This window comes from Drosophila kikkawai, chromosome 2L (assembly GCF_030179895.1).
Source record: "Drosophila kikkawai strain 14028-0561.14 chromosome 2L, DkikHiC1v2, whole genome shotgun sequence".
In the NCBI taxonomy this organism is placed as follows: domain Eukaryota; kingdom Metazoa; phylum Arthropoda; class Insecta; order Diptera; family Drosophilidae; genus Drosophila; species Drosophila kikkawai.
The window spans coordinates 21,844,426-21,861,639 of record NC_091728.1 but is presented as its reverse complement, the minus strand read 5'-3'; the positions used below and the strand labels follow the sequence as shown (position 1 = coordinate 21,861,639).

At 39.4% G+C, this 17,214-nt stretch overlaps 1 protein-coding gene across 1 annotated transcript; it reads right to left on the bottom strand.

Moving 5' to 3' along the window:
* Nucleotides 1-357: 357 nt before the first annotated feature.
* On the bottom strand, nucleotides 358-14,825 carry LOC108073649 (calmodulin-lysine N-methyltransferase). The gene is made up of 2 exons (XM_017165375.3): nucleotides 14,515-14,825; nucleotides 358-2,111 (listed from the first exon to the last, which is right to left on the bottom strand). The coding sequence occupies exon 2, from the start codon at nucleotides 2,031-2,033 to the stop codon at nucleotides 762-764; it is 1,272 nt and encodes a 423-aa protein (XP_017020864.1). The 5' UTR covers nucleotides 2,034-2,111; nucleotides 14,515-14,825; the 3' UTR covers nucleotides 358-761.
* Nucleotides 14,826-17,214: the final 2,389 nt, after the last annotated feature.

The following is a 17,214-nucleotide window of genomic DNA, read 5'->3' as shown; positions in this document are numbered from 1 at the left end:
TAGACTGGTGCCTTAAAGCTGTGATTATGTATGTAGTTTCATAGAAATGTCCCCTTGAGTATTATCGATTTTGATGCAAAAAACACTCCCAAATCACTGCATTATCCATTTTACTTTACTACGAATATGGACAACAGAAAATGTATAGTTTTGGTTAACCATTATCTTCATTCTCCAATGCCCTTATTTACGTTAAAATACAGTTGTTGCTTATTTAAGTGGATTACAGTGTGCAGCTCTTACATATCTCTAATCTAAAACAAAAGAAAATATAGCAAAATAATACCATAATTAAGATATTCCCAATCGAATTTAATAATTCAATTTGTAACCAAATTATTGAAACATTTTTATGAATGCTCTCGCAGAAGCCTTTCGTTTTCAAGTCGATTTAATTTCGCTTTCAGATGGAATGATAATTCAATTGTTCAACCAATAAACTAAAAATTAAATATTTAAAACCTGGAATTCTCTCACTGAACTCTCTGTTTTTCTAATCGTGTTTTTTTGCCAACCAATAAAGCGGATCAATTTATAACCAAAATGTGTGTTGGCTTTGTACATTTCACGTTAATTTTAGCACCAGCCTAATGAATTTGATTTGCTACATTTCCGTTTCGGTGTGTGGGAGGAATTTCTTTTTGTTCGCCGAGGCCTGCCGTTGGCCTCGCTGTTGTTTAAGGTGTAAACTGGAATTTGCTTGCTATCAACTAAAACATTGACTATATTTTAAAATGTAATTGCACCTACGGCAGCTTCTCCTAGCTGTGCTCCTTGCACAGCCGCAGGAGCAGCGGATAGTGCAGGTCCTCGTCGTAAAGGGCGGAGTCCGCCTTCAGCTGGAGATGCCGCTGCCAGATGGTCTCGTTGTACCTCGTGGCCAGCTCCACGCGGAAGCCCCTGGCCACGCACTCGTCCTGGAACACGCTCAGAGTGCGTCCGCGGCGCGGGGCCATGATGAGAGCCGAACCCTGAGGCGCCAGGTAATACCAGATGGTGTCCACCAGCGCCGAGCGGGCCTCGTCGAAGAACAGGCAGTCGGCGCAGAGAATGAAGTCGAACTTGGCCTGCTCCGCCTGCGACCGGGCGCCCTTCTCCTGCCACTTGAGCACCGAGCACTTGGTGTAGCAGCTCAGCTCGTTGAGGCAGACCGTCTTCCTGACATTCTCCACGGAGATCTCGTTGCCGTCGGTCAGGTGCACGGCATAGGGAGTGGCGTACTTGGCCAGCATCAGGCCCGCCAGCGAGGTGAAGCCGCCGCCCAGCTCCAGAATCCACTTGCCGCGGTACGACGACACCTCGGACAGGACCAGAGCGGTCAGGGCCTCCTCCGAGGGCCACACACAAATGTTGCCCGTGTTGTTGAAGCCCATCAGATCGCTGGCCGTCAGCTGGCGCTCCATGTGGTGGATGTTCACCGAGTACTCCAGGTCGTTCTCCAGCGCCATGCGGTACTTGTACCAGTTCTCCGTCTTGCCCAAGCACTTGAGGCTCACGTGATCCTCGAAGCTGTCCTGGCGCAGCAGGTCGAAGCTCTTGAAGCGGCGCACGGAGGCGGTCTGCTCCTCGGCAAACTCGTCGCTGGACGACGACACTGTCTCCTCGGAGTCCTTGCGCAGCACCTTGGCCAGGATCTTCCAGCGTTTCTGGGCGGTACTCTGGAGGTTGGGCGTGGCCGGCGGAGTGGGCGGCATAAAGGGATTCGATGCCACTTTGCCGTCCAGCGCCATCTGTTCCATATCCTCCAGCTCGTTGCTGGGACTGCCGGGCATGTTCCGGTTTATGTCTTTGTCCTTGTTGACGGCGGCGGCGTCCTGGTTATTGTTAAGAACTATGGGCATTTCGGGCATGCCCAGGCGAGCGTCGAGGGTCATCTTCTGGTGCTCCTTGAGAGCATTCAGCGTGTTGTCGATATCGTATTGCAGCAGCAGCGATATGGTTGCCAACTGTGCCACGCCCACTTCCGTTGATTGCTCCTCCAAATTGTTGATTTGAGTTTCGGGCGACGCTTTCTGCACTAATGCTGCTGACATCTTACTTCAGGTCGACTTTGTTTTGGGTGTCCCGTTCTCTGTTTCGAGTTCTCCGCTTTCAGTTTTCCATTTTCCGCCCTGTACAACGAGAAAGAGGGAGAGAAAGGGGAGACACGAATTTAGTCAGAGTTTCTCTTCAAGTTTTTCCCCTTCGAATGCCGAATTTTCCACAGGGCCTATTTCAGGCCCATTATTTTCCAATTATGAATTTTTAATGGCATTAAAAATGCAAATTATCCGACCATAAAAATAAAGCAAATTATACGGAGCAGAAAAATCCAACGGAATATCAGGAAAAATCTTTGTCGACAAGAAGTCTATGAATATACGTAGGCAGACATTTTAGGTATACATTTTATGAGCAACACATTTTGCAGATGGAAAATTGATCGACTTTCGAGCATGGTGTAAATATTTTAAAATTAGCTATATATTTTATAATAAATTTTAATTATTATCTGCAATTAATTTGGTGTAGTTTTGATTTCTAAAATTATTTATACTTGTTATACTTGTTATATATTTATGATTTTAATAATAGGAACCTATCACTACTAATATTTTATAATTTATAGATAGATAACTACAAAGTATAGGTATAAATTAACGACTTTAATTATAAATTATTATCCGGTAACATAAATCGCTATACTAAACTTGTACACATCTCCATAAATTTTACCATAAATTTTGCCATTAAATCCATCGCCTGCAGTCCCAAAATTATCCAAGCTCAGCGAAAATAGAAACTGTTTGCACGAGAGTATATTTACGTACGAGTATGTGCTACCTTGGCCTTTATTGTTTTGATTGTTGCACATTCTCTCACTCTGTATATTTTGAATTCTGCTGCTGGACGTATAAATTCATCAAATTTGAGAAATTTTACAGCTCATAAAAAATGTTAATTGTGCTGACGCGAAGGCACAGACGGCAGATGGGAGTTTTTCCAGCGCATTTCCCATTTCCCCACTCAGCATATGGTGAAAACACGGGTCTGTCGATGATAACAGAGGGCGTTCGGTTCCGATTAAAGGTTTATTTTTCTCTCTTTTTGTGCCCGGACACCTGGGAATGTGGCTGTGGGTGGTGTTGCTTTCGCCTGACCATTGACACCTGCTCCGGATATTCTGGACCTCGAGTGCGTAATCACTGTCTGAGCAATTGAAATTCAACGGAATTTATGTGAGATTTGTTGTGGGGGCCATGAATTTGCATAAATAATGTTGTTTTGTGGGGTGAAAGACCGTAAACAAACGGAGTTTGCGGGAAATATCCGCCTAATTCTGACAGATTTCTGATGTATTGCCCAGCAATTCTGGGTACATGTGTCTGTATATCCAATTAAAATTGACAATAATTGCCATATAATCATGAATGCAATTATTCTGTTTGTTTTGCTATTATATTAATCCTGTTCTGACCGCAAAATGCGTTCTCAATTGCTTATCGAAGCATTGACAGTTTGACAACGCAGCTTGCGGCGTGCAAAAGGCCAATAATTTGGCCTAAATATTTCCATTTAAACTTGCCCAAATAAAATATAAATTAAATAAATTATTCAACATAAAGAGGAAGTAGCTCAAGTAGTAATTAAAAAATATATTAAATTTGACTATAGGAGAGCTGAGTTGCAATTTAATTTGTAGTTATTTTAAAAATGAATTATTTAACATTTAGAGCCAAAACCTTCAATGTTCAAACTCGTCTTTACTTTATAATTCAAATTACATTTCAAATAACATTTCAAATTACAATTGAAATCACCAATTCCCTGCTTTCTCTCACTCAGTGCTCCCCATCAATGCTTTATCAAACATTAACAAGTTTGAAGAAGTTCGCCAGACCTCGAACTACTTTTTAAGGACTCCCCGCCAGAATCCTGATTGCTGGCCCAATAAAACTTTTGGTGAGCTTAAAGAATGTTGATTTGCATTTGCCGAACGAGGAGAACATGAATATTGAGCAGCCTTCCTCCAGGAGATGTCCCTAAACCCGCAGCTTAGCCTACGTCCAAAAGTTTTACAGCGAAAACTTCCAGCGAACTTTAAAGTCTGTCAATAAAATCCGACAATGTTTGCATAATGCCCTGGAAAATACAGCTTCAACCGCTGGAAAACTTGAAGGATTACTTGGCCAATGATTAGCTTCACCTGCGGTAGAGATGGTCAGAAGGAGGTCAATATAACTATAGAAATATTTTAAATAAATTATTAATAAATGCAATGTATTTAAGGTGATGTTTCTTTGAACTTTTCTCCTTAATATACAAACATCTCCAGTTTGTCAGTTCATTTCCAAATGTAATCATGCCTTCAATCATTGTAAATTTAAAGTTTTTCACGCTGGCAAATTTATCCAATTCAATTCAATCACTTGAGAAACTTACTTTCCTCTGTTGTTGCCAGCAGGAAAAGAGAAAAAAGGTTTTTCACTTCAAAAACAAAAACGAAATCGGGGGTTGGTCGGAAAACTCAGGAGTAAGCAGAATGACTGGCGTGCGTGTTGGCAACGCAATGTGCCAGAAAGTTGCCAGGGGTTTCCCCCATTTCCACGCTTTCCGCCCCGAATTTCCACTACGGTGGCGCATCACGCAAGACTTTATAGAACCCATATATATCCCCACATCCGTGTGATGAATCCCCGTCGCTCTCCGCGCTCATTGCTGGCATTAACTCTTATAATTTATTATTTATTGCAATCTACTGTCACCGAAATTTGCTCAGCTTTTCCTCTGTTTTTTTTTTTTTTATGTTCTTGTGCGGCTTTTTTTATGATTATTATTTCGGCAGTGACCTTGGGGCCAGAAGTGTCAACAGACACATGACTTCTGGGTGTAAATATGTACATACGCACACGATAAAGAGCCAACTGTGAAAAAGAGTTATTCCAGACGCCGCCAAGATAATACAGTCAAATTTAATTATGACTGACAGCCGCACGGGGAAGGGATCTTATCCATCAGCGATTATATATAATTCTTTATCACGATAAGAGTAGAGCAGGTGGTAGGTGGTAGGTGGAGACCAGGTGGCAAGTTTTTAAATAAATGAGATTATTTTTTGTGATGTCAAAGAATTTAATTACTAAAAGATGCTATTTTTTTTGCTGTAGAGTAAATTTAATGAAAAACGATTGCAGAAAATATATATAACAAGAATTTAAGTAATCTAATAATAAGAAATTCAACAGGATTTGTTATTAATAGACTCGTTTTTCTTAATGTTCCTTAAATAATATTAAAATTAATTGTTATATCTTTATATATAGATGTCTGGCCATTAAACATATTAGCAAAAATCACTGATGAAAAGTCAAGAGCGAGCTGCTTTTCACTCGACTTGGCTTGGCTCTCTACCATTAATCATCATCATTCGGTGCTGTACGCAGTAATTACCCTGTGCACACAGGGCGTATGCGTAATAGTCGAAAACTTTAAAGCGCTTCCTCGTTCCTCTCGCTTTGTATATTTTTCTCGAGCGTCTTAAACTTTTATTAGCGCACATAATCCCCACCGATTTACGAGCAACTAACTGTCTGAGCTATCTCTGCCGATATATGCAGATATATATATTTATCCCACCGATTTGTTTACTGTTTACTGTTTACAGGCGTAAGTTGATTTCGACTGAAACTTTTTTCATGTTCCCTCAGTTTTGACTGCAGGCCAATGCCAACGCATCTGTCTATATATGGATATGTACAGACATTCGTGAATGCTGAGATTTAATTTACGCTCACATCTGTTTTTATTGTGCATTTCTCTTCCTCCATTGAATGGCCATTCCCAAGCCTCGGGCGGGTTCAAGTAAGTGCAAAAATGTAAATAAAAATCCAATTTTCTTCCGAGTCGCCGGCCGAGGGTGTCCGAAATAAAATATTAATTAAATTATTTGCATAGCGCACGGCTTCGGCCTTCGGTCCGCCTGGGGCTCCACCACCCCTTCTGAACACCCCTCCGCCATCCGCCATCCGCCATTGCGTCCAGAAACATTTCCGGCTTTTCCGGAAGTGGCTGTGGCAATGTCACCTCCCATTTTTATTGCCTGTCACTCACTCGCCCCTCCCCGTTCCCCGGTGCCCCCTTTGCTCATAGTTCTTTTGGTTCTTTGGCTCTTTGGGGCTTGGCTAAGATAATATTTGACGCTGTGGGGTAGTGGGCGCACTCAAAGAAATTTACTTAGTACACACAATTTTATTACATTGAAATTTGAAAACGAATCCGGGGCTGTAGTTTCTCGGAAGGATCTCGTTTGGATTGGGGAAAGGTCACAGCACGTGGCAAGTTAATTATTTTGTCGAGTTTACTAAATGTGAATTATTTATGTATTATATTTTATGTTTATTTTATATTAAATTATGGCATGGCATCTGTATAGTTAATTTTCGTACATTAATAGAGTTTTAATTTTTCTCTTAGTGTACTCAGTGTGTGTCGCACCGGCGATTGGGAATTGGGAATTGAGGTGAGCGAACTGCCAGCTCATGACATTCACGAAAAGTTCAAGGGGAATTCCCCGATCTGCTGCACGGCGCTGCACAAATAATGTGATTACGCCGGACAATAATGACGAGCTAACCACATAGGATGAGTTGCCAAAATGTCAACTATGCCGTAGTGAAACTGTTTTCCAAAGAATTTTCGGATTCTAGGGGTTTATTGATTCGATTTAGGAGGTCATGGGGAATATGCGAAAATCCGAAGCTTGCTCTCTAAAATAATTGGTGTACATAAAGCATAGGTTAAGGCTTTAATCAAGTTGGGAAACTTATTAAAAGTTGAAAAGGTCATTTAGGTAAGTTTAAATACTAAAGAAATATAACTAGAAAACATTTTAAGGATTTATAATTTATATTAATGATTAAAGACAATGAAAAATTGAAGCTTCTCCCATGTTTTGTAGCCTTTAAAGAAATCCTGAAAATCCCCAAAGCCTCGGTACATTCTTGAAATATATTTAGCACATTTGCAATGATATTTTCAGCACCCAGGCTCACTCAGCATTCTGATCCTTCTTGGTTTTTGGCATCTTGCAAGTTATTCGGAAATTGTGATAACAATTTAAGCCACGTACAGCTGGAAAATTTACATATTATGCCAAGACCGTATGCTAACTTCTTCCCCCTCCACCTTTTCCCTTTCCCTCTCCCCGTGACGACACAATTTTCCTGTGTGCACATGGAAGATGGTGAATGCAAAAAGCGCAAATATGTAAAACATTTTGTAGGAATAACTGTAAGTCGCCAAGTTGCCAAATGGATGCTGCTTGGTGGCTAGGGGTTCGGGCTGGGGAGGTGTGTTACTTAGGGCAGAATCTTGGGGAGCTTCCAGGGAAAAAATTGTATTATCTACTCAAGATATTGACCTCAGTGGGGGGTCTGTTTTTAGGGTCCTTCGCCCCCCCGGAGCATAGATGGAATATTTCGCCAGCATCATTGCAGGGCTCTTAATCATCGCAGCCAACGACAGACATTTTTGGCAGGCGCCATAATTTAAAAATAACAGGCCAGCGCACGCCTGGATAACATGCCCGAGAACAGGACAGCCTTGATAAGGATAAACACCAAGGACACAGCACATCGTTAGCAGCTGACATTAACATAACAGATACAAAAAGTTACGAAAAGGACATGGGAAAAAGGAAACTGAATTTCCAGCTAATCCACTTTGGGTGTCTTTAGCCCAAAAAAGGAAACACACACAAGGACCTCGCTCGGGCAATTAGGGAGCACTATTTAATAACGAAATGCTGCGCCAAATCATATTTAGCAAAGACCCAAAAACTGGAAAATTAAATTTCCCCCTCGGCGGCATCTTGTTTCTTGCCCGTTTCATTCACAAACAAAAATAAATAGACGCATCAATAAATAAACAGGCAAATAGTTTGCGCCATAAACATGCACACACAAACATCCTAGACACAAGTTGGCAAACACACACACATACAAATGTGTGTGTAAATAGAGCGTGTACGACTATATATTGGTATGTACATACCATAATGCCCATCTGGATATATGGCGCATTGTCATGGAGACAACTCTCGCTCCAACTGGCAACTCAGTCAGATGTCTGGTGCGACTCTCATCTCAGCGGGAAAGGGAATGGGGACCAGGACTTGTGTTGCCGGGTTTTCAGAAGGTTGATTTTGGCTTCTAGCGGAAGGTAAAACTATAGCTAAATATGTAGGTTTATTAAATTAAAATAAATACAGGGCTACATTAAAAGGAATTCTGTTGTACTTATAGTTCTGAAATTTATATTATTGTTTTACTTTTATTTATATAATATTTATATATTTATTTCTTAGCAAAATTACAGATATATTTTTACCGGCGGAAAAAGGCTAACAGTACAGGCCTTAATGCCAAGGCAGCAGGGACACTCGGGCATGGAATATGCTAACAGCGTACATGGACACTCTACCAGCTCTATAAATAGTCAGCTGAAGGGGAATGGCGGCGAAAGTGGTTAGTTTCAAAAGGAGAAGGAGGAGGAGCAGGTGGTGCCTGCCGGAGGCAACTTGCCTCAGGTGCATCACACGCCGGCAGCAGGCAGAAGGCAGAATTGTGACGTGTGTCAATGCTTTCCCGACACAGGGATTCTGATGGGAGCTCTCTCTCCCGACTTACAAAGAATATTAGAGGGGATGTTCGGTTTGAGCTGGAAATGTTGGTCAGCGGTAAATATACTAATTTGTTTTTGCTCCGAGGAAAGAGAATTTGTGGGAATCAAGCTAATGACACATTTTGTGTTGACCTAAAAGTATACCTTTGTTGGAATAACATGAAGCCTTGGGGTTTATTGTTTCAAAAAGGCAAAGAGTATGGAGGGTTTATGTGCAGTGACTGGGATTCGGGTTTAAACTAAACTGAATTTTGACATTTTCCAACAAGTAACCCAAAGAATGGTTATAAGAAATCGAATTCTGTTATTATTTGATATTTAACTATGAAACTTACAAAAAAATATTATCAAATAATCTAAAATTATATATTTTTTGTATGACGATATCATGCGGTACCAAGCATTCGCTAGTGCCGAACATCGCCTCCATTTAAGTACTACTTTGTCGCAAAGGATGCCAATGCCGGAGCTTCCTCTGCGTGCCACATAAGTGGTCCTTTGCCGAATAAAGCCATGCAGGATGGGCCAGGGCTCTGGGACGTCCTGGTGGGAATGTGTTCAAGTTGGCAAGGGCAGGAGTCCGGAGTCTGCCTAAATGCTTTCATCACTCAGCTGGAAAGGCACGCACGCTCCACTGCCTCCACGCACGCCGCTCGAGCAGGACGCAGATTCCGTGGAGTCGGAACTGTGTAAACATCAGTCAAACGGACGAGGCTGAAGGGTCACATCCAGATCCCCAATTGACCACTGGAGTGGCATAAACTGTTACTTTAACTGCGAATATGTTTGCTGCTTATATGTGGAAGGTATGTCCCTATTGACAGATGATTGACTGCCAGTAGCTTATCGTAATTTTGAGTGACAGTCAACTGGGTCTTGTTCAGCCAATAGCCGTATCTTATGAATGAGTCTTCAACCTGGCACACATTTTTGACTCTAACGCTGACAATGTAATAGGCATGATAATAATAATAATTGGTTTATTAGGCAACCGGTTTATTTATAGAAAATCACTACGTATGTCAGCGATAATTTGTAGGTAATCGTCAGATTGGAAAGCGATAATTCTGATTGAAATATTACTGCCAGTAAATGGGAGAGTTTGTTTAAATTTAAACATTTTGGTAATAAAGAAATAAATTGTAGTAGAAGCAATTACCTCTTGCATCTGCAACAGCTTAAACTTGTCAAATTTATTTAAATATTTATTGGTCTGCTTCATGTCATATTTTTCTAAATAAAGTCTAGAAAATTAAGTCATTCAGCTATTCACCTCATTTTAGAAATAAATCATAGTTCAGGCAATCATCTGTCGCATCTATAACAGTTCAAACAATCATCCATCTGTTCTGTCATTACATATTCCAACGAACAAACAACCAATATTGTCCTTATAACCATAAATCTCTCAATTGGAAAATGTTTTTCAGCTAAAAAACAAAGCCTTTCCATAAATCAAATCACTATGGGGAGATCGTTGCCCATTGAGGTTTGCCTCTGAGCCTTTTCACTGCACATTTGCATTCGGTTAAAAGGAAATTCAATTTATATTTTGTTTCTCCTGTTTTATTGGCAATATGAGGAGGCCATTGTTTGTGGAATAAAATGAAATATATATGAAAAAACTCAATGCATGTTCAGGGCACAGAGGCTATTTTTCTAATGAACTTTGACACATGGACCCTCGCGTGTCCGTGTCACAAGTCAAGAGGAAAATGCAGCGGGAAAAACTGCAGCACCAACAATGCAATGCCCTAAGCTGCAATGAATGAAAAATCAGCTTGACGCATGCAGTTTTTTTACCCATTTCTTTTCCTGTAGTTATTGTTGTTGCCCTGCAAAGTGCCCTGAGGGCAAGTAAAACGAACTAAACTGACTGATGGATTGACTAACTGACTGGCAGACTGACAGAATAGCAGACTGGCTGTGGAGCCAGAGTCACAACAAAGGCTAAAAATCGGACAGGCTCGAAGCCATAACTACTACTCACTCAATTCGCATTCATCCCAGTCTCTGGAGAGGCAGGGGAAATTTATTTATTTTGCGATTATCGTCAGATATGTTGACGGCACCCTCTTGAGTATGCAAACACAAGTAGCTCCCACACATATAGAAGCACTTATAGTGCAGCTGAACAATAGAGAAATATATTCAAAGAGTAGCACACTTTCCAGCGAAAATGAAGCATATAATCCTGGTGGGTATTGGTGGCAATCTATGGAATGACGTTTGCTTGTTTTTGAGAAGTAAGTATATTAACCATTGAAATTTCCATTAGACAATAATAAAAGTTATTGATAATATTTATGGCAGGAATGAGAGAAAAGCTTTACTCCTTTGAGCTTTATGCTATTGAATTGCTCTGTACTATATATAATTAAGTTGAGAAAAGCATCAGTCTTGTCTAACTAGTTGGCTTTCTGTATCATTCTTGGAATCATTCGCTGTATCAATCAATATAGAGCTCTATTGTGTTTGCATGTCCTGCCACACTAACCTAACTCCCGAACTCCCGGCTTTTTTCCAGTTATTTATATTTTTTTGTGGTCACTCATTGCTGCTGCAGCTACTACTATTAGAGTTGCTTATCGCAGCTTAATGGGTCACTGCATTTCAGCGAAATTTTTCGAGCTGACGCGGCGTGTGCGTAATTCGCAGGGATTACGTATACGCCGCGTTGGACCAACGACAACGTGCCACAAACAAGGGGCAGCGGCAGATCCTTCGCTCTTTGGCACAGGCTCACATTATGCAAACTTGGCAATAAAAATTCAATTAAGCCACAAGGACGCGCTGTCAAGTGCGGGCTGAGTGCTGCTCGAAAGAGAGGAAGGTTGGACTTTGCCGATAAATCACAAAATTTTGTGATGTGCCCGTCGGCTGCAACAATAACAAATTGTGACATGCTGTGCTGCCGCTTACGACTTTGATGCACGTTTTAATTATAATTTTGACGCCAACTGTTTAAACACAGTTGCAGAAACACACACACACACACACGATAACGAAACAACAACAACCTGCACTAATTGTTTGCCTCCAGTCAGTGAATGGGGGAGGAGAGATGGGTGGTGGGATGATGGGAAAAGCGAGTGCAAAGCCTCACATGTGTGCGTTTTTTTTTGATGTGGGTAGGGGGAGGCAACATAAAGGAACCCAGGACCAGCAGGACAATGGCTAGCTCACATGCATAGACGAGGCACCCAGTCCATGCAAAGCGCACAAGTCACGAAATCATCAAGCCGAGACTGGCGAACAGAGAGAAATTCCAGGAAAAACCAACCTCAGATGATAGCTGGAAATGTAAATTTAATTAGGTCCAGCTTGCCTTACGAGTTAATGTACACGTACTTGTGTTTTTTTAATACCAAGAACATCTAACTGACCGCAAAACCTGTCTTAAATATATTCAATTTCCTTCTCAAATGTATAATATTGTGATCAGCAAACACATAACCCACAGACCACAGTCATTGCATGTTATCAAGTTCAAATAGATGGCTTCATTCAAGTGCTTTGCAGCACATTGAATTATATTATCATAATTGATGTTGGCCTCTATAATCACAAATTCAGTTTATATCAAAATATATAATCTGGTTTAGTCAACAAAGTTAGGAAAATGTGCTGAAATGAAAATGCTCACTGTGCATGATAAACCCTTTTTCAATTGCTTATGAATCACCAAGTGATTAAAAATAAAATCGTACATTTATTTGTTGAATTTATTGTTAAATAAACTGAAATAACTTGAGGAATAAGATTATAAATATATACAGAAGTTATTATTTGAGTTGATGTATTTATAGAACTTAAGATATCAGTGGGTAAAGAATTAAGAAATCAAGTTTATTTTGTTAAAATTATGTACTTTTAATTTTAAATCTAAAAATCTCTATAAAAGCTTCCTTAAACTAGAACCTTGATCCCCTTCTTTTATTAATAATTCCATCACAACCTTTTATCTTTTTTTTCGATTTTTCCCTCAGTGTGTTTTAGGCAAAAGAAAGGCCCAACTTTTCGACATGTGACCGTGTGCCTCCCCCTGGATAAATGTTGGTGGTTTGGCGAAGGCGACGACTGTGCCATGTGCCCCAATCGATGAGTGATGCAGGGGCCTGGGGAGGGGTGTGTGTTAGATTTATAGCCCCAAAGCCATGGATACGTAGGTGTGAGTGTGTGTGTGGGAGACTGTGAGTAGGCTGTACTCAATTAAGAATCATCAGCGTGACATTAGTGCCATTTGCAGATGAGAATCGCCACGGCGGCGGGAAAAGTGCAGGAAAGCCAAAGATACAAGGACGCGACAGGCAGACACGTGCAGTGTGTGGCTTTTCTTTGGCATCCTGGGGAGGTGGAGGTGGGGACACAACAGCCACTTCCACCTCTCAGCCATCATTCTATTCAGCTCTCAATCAAGGCTCATTTGCCAAACGTCTTTTTCGGCTCATCAATAAATCGGGGCCATAAATCTCTTTCAAGTGTTCGCCCCATCATCCACAGACATTTTTTACGCCCGGCCCGAAGTTTAAACTAAATAAATAGAAAATGATTTCGCTGCTTGGTTCGGTTTTTACGACTGAAGAAAATTTAATGCGACATTCGACTTTAATTAGGTAATAAAACGGGGGAACCTACGTTCGGCAGTAAAAGGACATTAAGCGGTGGCCAAGCTGAAGCTCAAGGAGTAAATAAACCACAAGTTTCCCGGAGGCAAAGGGGAAAACTAAAGAATTGTTGACCAAATGGGAAATGCCTGCAAATCACTGGGCGTAAATGAAATGTAATTGAAAGCGATTGACAAATAGAACAGGGATTGGCAGGGCAAATGGGAATTGCAATTGGCTGTGGTCTAAGCTCAATTGAACTCTGAACCTGTTTGAGATGTTTGCAGTAAATTGGAAGTGAATTAATTATTAAGGGACAGTAAAAAGAACCTGATGAAAAGGCAAAGGCACAGCCTCAGCCAAGTGGAAATAAAATAAGCAAGGTAAAGAGAGCACCAGTAAAACAATGGCGAAATTTAATTGTATTTATTTATACCAAAGGCCATGATGTTTGCCCTTTTTTGAAAGGGCATTGCAAACTCTATGCATATCTTAGATTTTCCTTAGTTCCGTTTTAAATTGAAAGTGTGAAATTCACATGAAATTTGCATATCTCCAAGAAACTGATAAATATATTAATACATTTAAAATTCTAAGGAACTTCTTGGCATTTCCACAGTAATTTATATTTGTATAAGGAGTATATTATTATTTCTTTAATTTCTTAATCTTCTTATCGAAACTAATACCTTAATTACATCTTTACAGCAGTGTTTCTTAGCCAAATTTCAATTCCTAAAGATCTCTCTAAAAATGGTCATTCGACTTGCAAACTTTGAGGAGAACAACTTTCTGATGCAACCTTTCGCAAAAGTATTAACCCATCGCCAGAGTTGGAAAGTCTGGGTTGACCTTTTCGTGGACTTTGGCAACACAAAAGCTGGCTAGTTTCCATTTCCGGCAGCTCAAAATTTTGCAGAGAAATAATATTTATTTTTACTGGTGCGAGCCACAAACGGTGACCTTCTGTTCAGCTTAGTCAAAAGTCAACCGGACTTAGATAAGTAATATTAGTTTGGTCTGATATTGATATCAGGACGGACGGCCTTTGTGCGTTTAAGATAAGTTCGAACTTATCGTTGAAAATATTCAAAAATCAAATTCCATTTGAATCGAACGAAACGAAACGAAACCTTTTACAAACAAATCAGAAAACAGCTCATAAAAATTTCAAAAACTTGATGAACAACGGGCAGACAGTTTCTTTACAAAATGTAAACAAGGGGGAATTTCAAAAGCCATTTACCAGTCAAAAATGTTGTTGGCAGGGCAATTAAATCGCAGCAAACTCCAAAGTGTTTGGGATATGTTTCTTCTCGTTTTGACTCTTGATAAATGTATTCAATACACAGCATTTAACACACACTTTTAATCATTTCAGTGTAACTTTTCAATCACGAAATGCTTGGCATTTCACAAATTTCCCTTTGATGATTTTTCTTTTTTGATAATTTTTTCAAACCACGCACAATCTTGGCCCGCAGCACACGCGTCGAGAGCAACAACAATTAGTTAAACAAATGCCGCGGCCGTTGCCAGATCAGTTTTATCCGCCCGGCCAACGTTGCGTATGAGCGACGACGACAAACTGAAATGGAATTTGAATTCGGAAAGAGCGAGCGCGGTGGCCGCATCGAACATGTTGCCTCGCATGACGAATCCCCGTCGAACGCGTTGCCAGTGTGTAGGTGGACCTTGAGGGGGGTGGTGCTGCTGGCGTTGGGACACCCTTTTCGGCTTATCACTGGAAATTAAGACAAAGCTGCGTCTCGAAGACGTCGTGGAATCCAGAATGGCCAACGTTAAATGAAATAAGACAACAAAGAAGGCAGCTTCCATACAATGGGCGTAAATTGTTGGTTATTGGTGGATTTTTAATATTTTTTTTACAAATTTTAGCACAAATTAGGATTGGTTTTAATATATATTAAATTAATCTATTAAATTTAGTGATTTAAAAGATGACGCCCCAGAAAAGGTAGTCCTAAAATATTTTTATTAAAATATTTAATAAAGTTTTATTAATAGTTTGTACAATTTTTCAAAATTATTCTTAGGCATTAACTATTATTAGAATCGGCACAAGTTAAGGGTTTTAAAAAGGGTTCAAGAACTTGTTATTAAAATGTTTCAAGATTTTTATTATAATTTTATTCAGTACCTTTTTTGCTTTGGTTATTAGATTTATTTTTTTTTTTAGTTAATAAATCAATTACAAACTGCAAGGGTTCTTGTTCTTGGTACATTTTATTTTATTAATTTAAACAAGAAACTAAAGTTTTTATCCACAGTGACTCGCTGAGCTGTGGTTCGGCCTGAATGGTTCGCTGCTGGCAACATGGGGTTAAGTGGTTAAAATGGTAAGAGCGGTTGCAGGCTATTACAACGGCTGGGAAAACTATTTAAGCCGCAATCGCGGTTGAGCACAGATTTTTGTTTACTTTTCGTCAAGTACAAACACAGAAGAAACGTTTCAGATTCAATTCTTTTTTGGCAAACAGCAATTATTTGAATTAACCCTAAGAAAATGACTTAATAAATTGTTAATTAGTTTATAATTAATAATACAGATTCAGATTGAGGGAAAATTTTAAATTTAAATACATTTTAAAGACTTTTTAAGTGGAATAGAAGAGTGAATCACAAATTGATGGGTAAAATAAGTGTATTTAAAAAGAGATTAAGGCTTTTAAAGGGACACAAAAGAGCTTTTAAGTCCAAAAAAAGTCAATTTCAATATAACTTTATACCTATTATATATTATAATATTAGTATTTAGTATAATTATTTATTTAGTATAGGTTTTCATACACTTTAATTTTAGTTTAAAAACTATTAAATTCACTGCTAATTTAAATTCTTAAAACTTTGTAAACCAGCTTAAAATCTAGAAAACTACATCAGCTGTGAGACGGCATTTGCTGTTGCCAAATCCAGCGTATTCATTAGCCTAATAGCAGTAGTGGATCTTGGGAAATGTAAGAGGGCAGTGGGCGTTATGACCAGGTTCTTATGCTCGCGTTACTTGCCTTTTGTTGCCTTTTAAGTGATTTTCCATTTGCACATTTCACGCGTCCGACTGCTGTTGTTGTTGTTCCTGCCGCTGGCTAGAAATTCGCGTTCATTCATAAAAAAGAAGGTGAACACGCTTGTGGGCGTCGGGAAAGCGTCGAGCGTCGAGCGATGAGCGTGGAAAACGGAAAACAATAAAACGCGACTGTGGGTGCGAAGCGACTTCGCTGTCGACGTCGACAGCGCCAGACAAGCAGGCGTGCTAAGTGAAAAGCGAGGGGGTGTAAGGGGGGCCCCCTCAAGTTTTTTGGTTGTTAGCAATTTTTTCACTTTTCTTCTTTTACTTTTGCGCTTTATTTATATTAATACACATCGCATTCGTATCAATGAGTGTGTGTGTGTGTGTGCGTGTGTCTTATTTTTATTTATTTTCTTTTTATTCAATGCGTCTGAAAACAAAACACAAAAGCGAACAAAAAAATTAATGCCACATATTTGTTACTTTTTACTACAAACACAACCGAAAGGAAACAAAAGGAAATGTTCAAACAACAGGACCGAAAAATAAAGAAAATGAAAAACTTCTGAGCTCTGCGGGAAAACTGTTATCTACACGAAAAGAAAATTGATTAAAAACAAACAAAGGTTTTAAGGTAAATAAAAAAAATATAAATGTTTTTACTAATATTTTTTTGGGGGTAATTGAACTTAAATGTAAAGCAAGTGTCTCAATGAAAACAAACATAGGTACTTTAAAAATTAATTGCTTATATGAAAACTTAAATTAATACTTGGCAATTTTTTTTTATTTAATCCAAATACAAATTATAATTTTATTATTATTAAAAATTGATCAATTGAAAAAAGAATTTGTTTAGTTTATAAATAAAATTCTTATATTTTTATAAATTGAAAAAGGCAAATATTTGATACA

What these genes read in the sequence shown, in the direction of transcription:
- LOC108073649 (XM_017165375.3), bottom strand. Translation starts at nt 2,033, where the DNA reads ATGTCAGCAGCATTAGTGCAGAAAGCGTCGCCCGAAACTCAAATCAAC.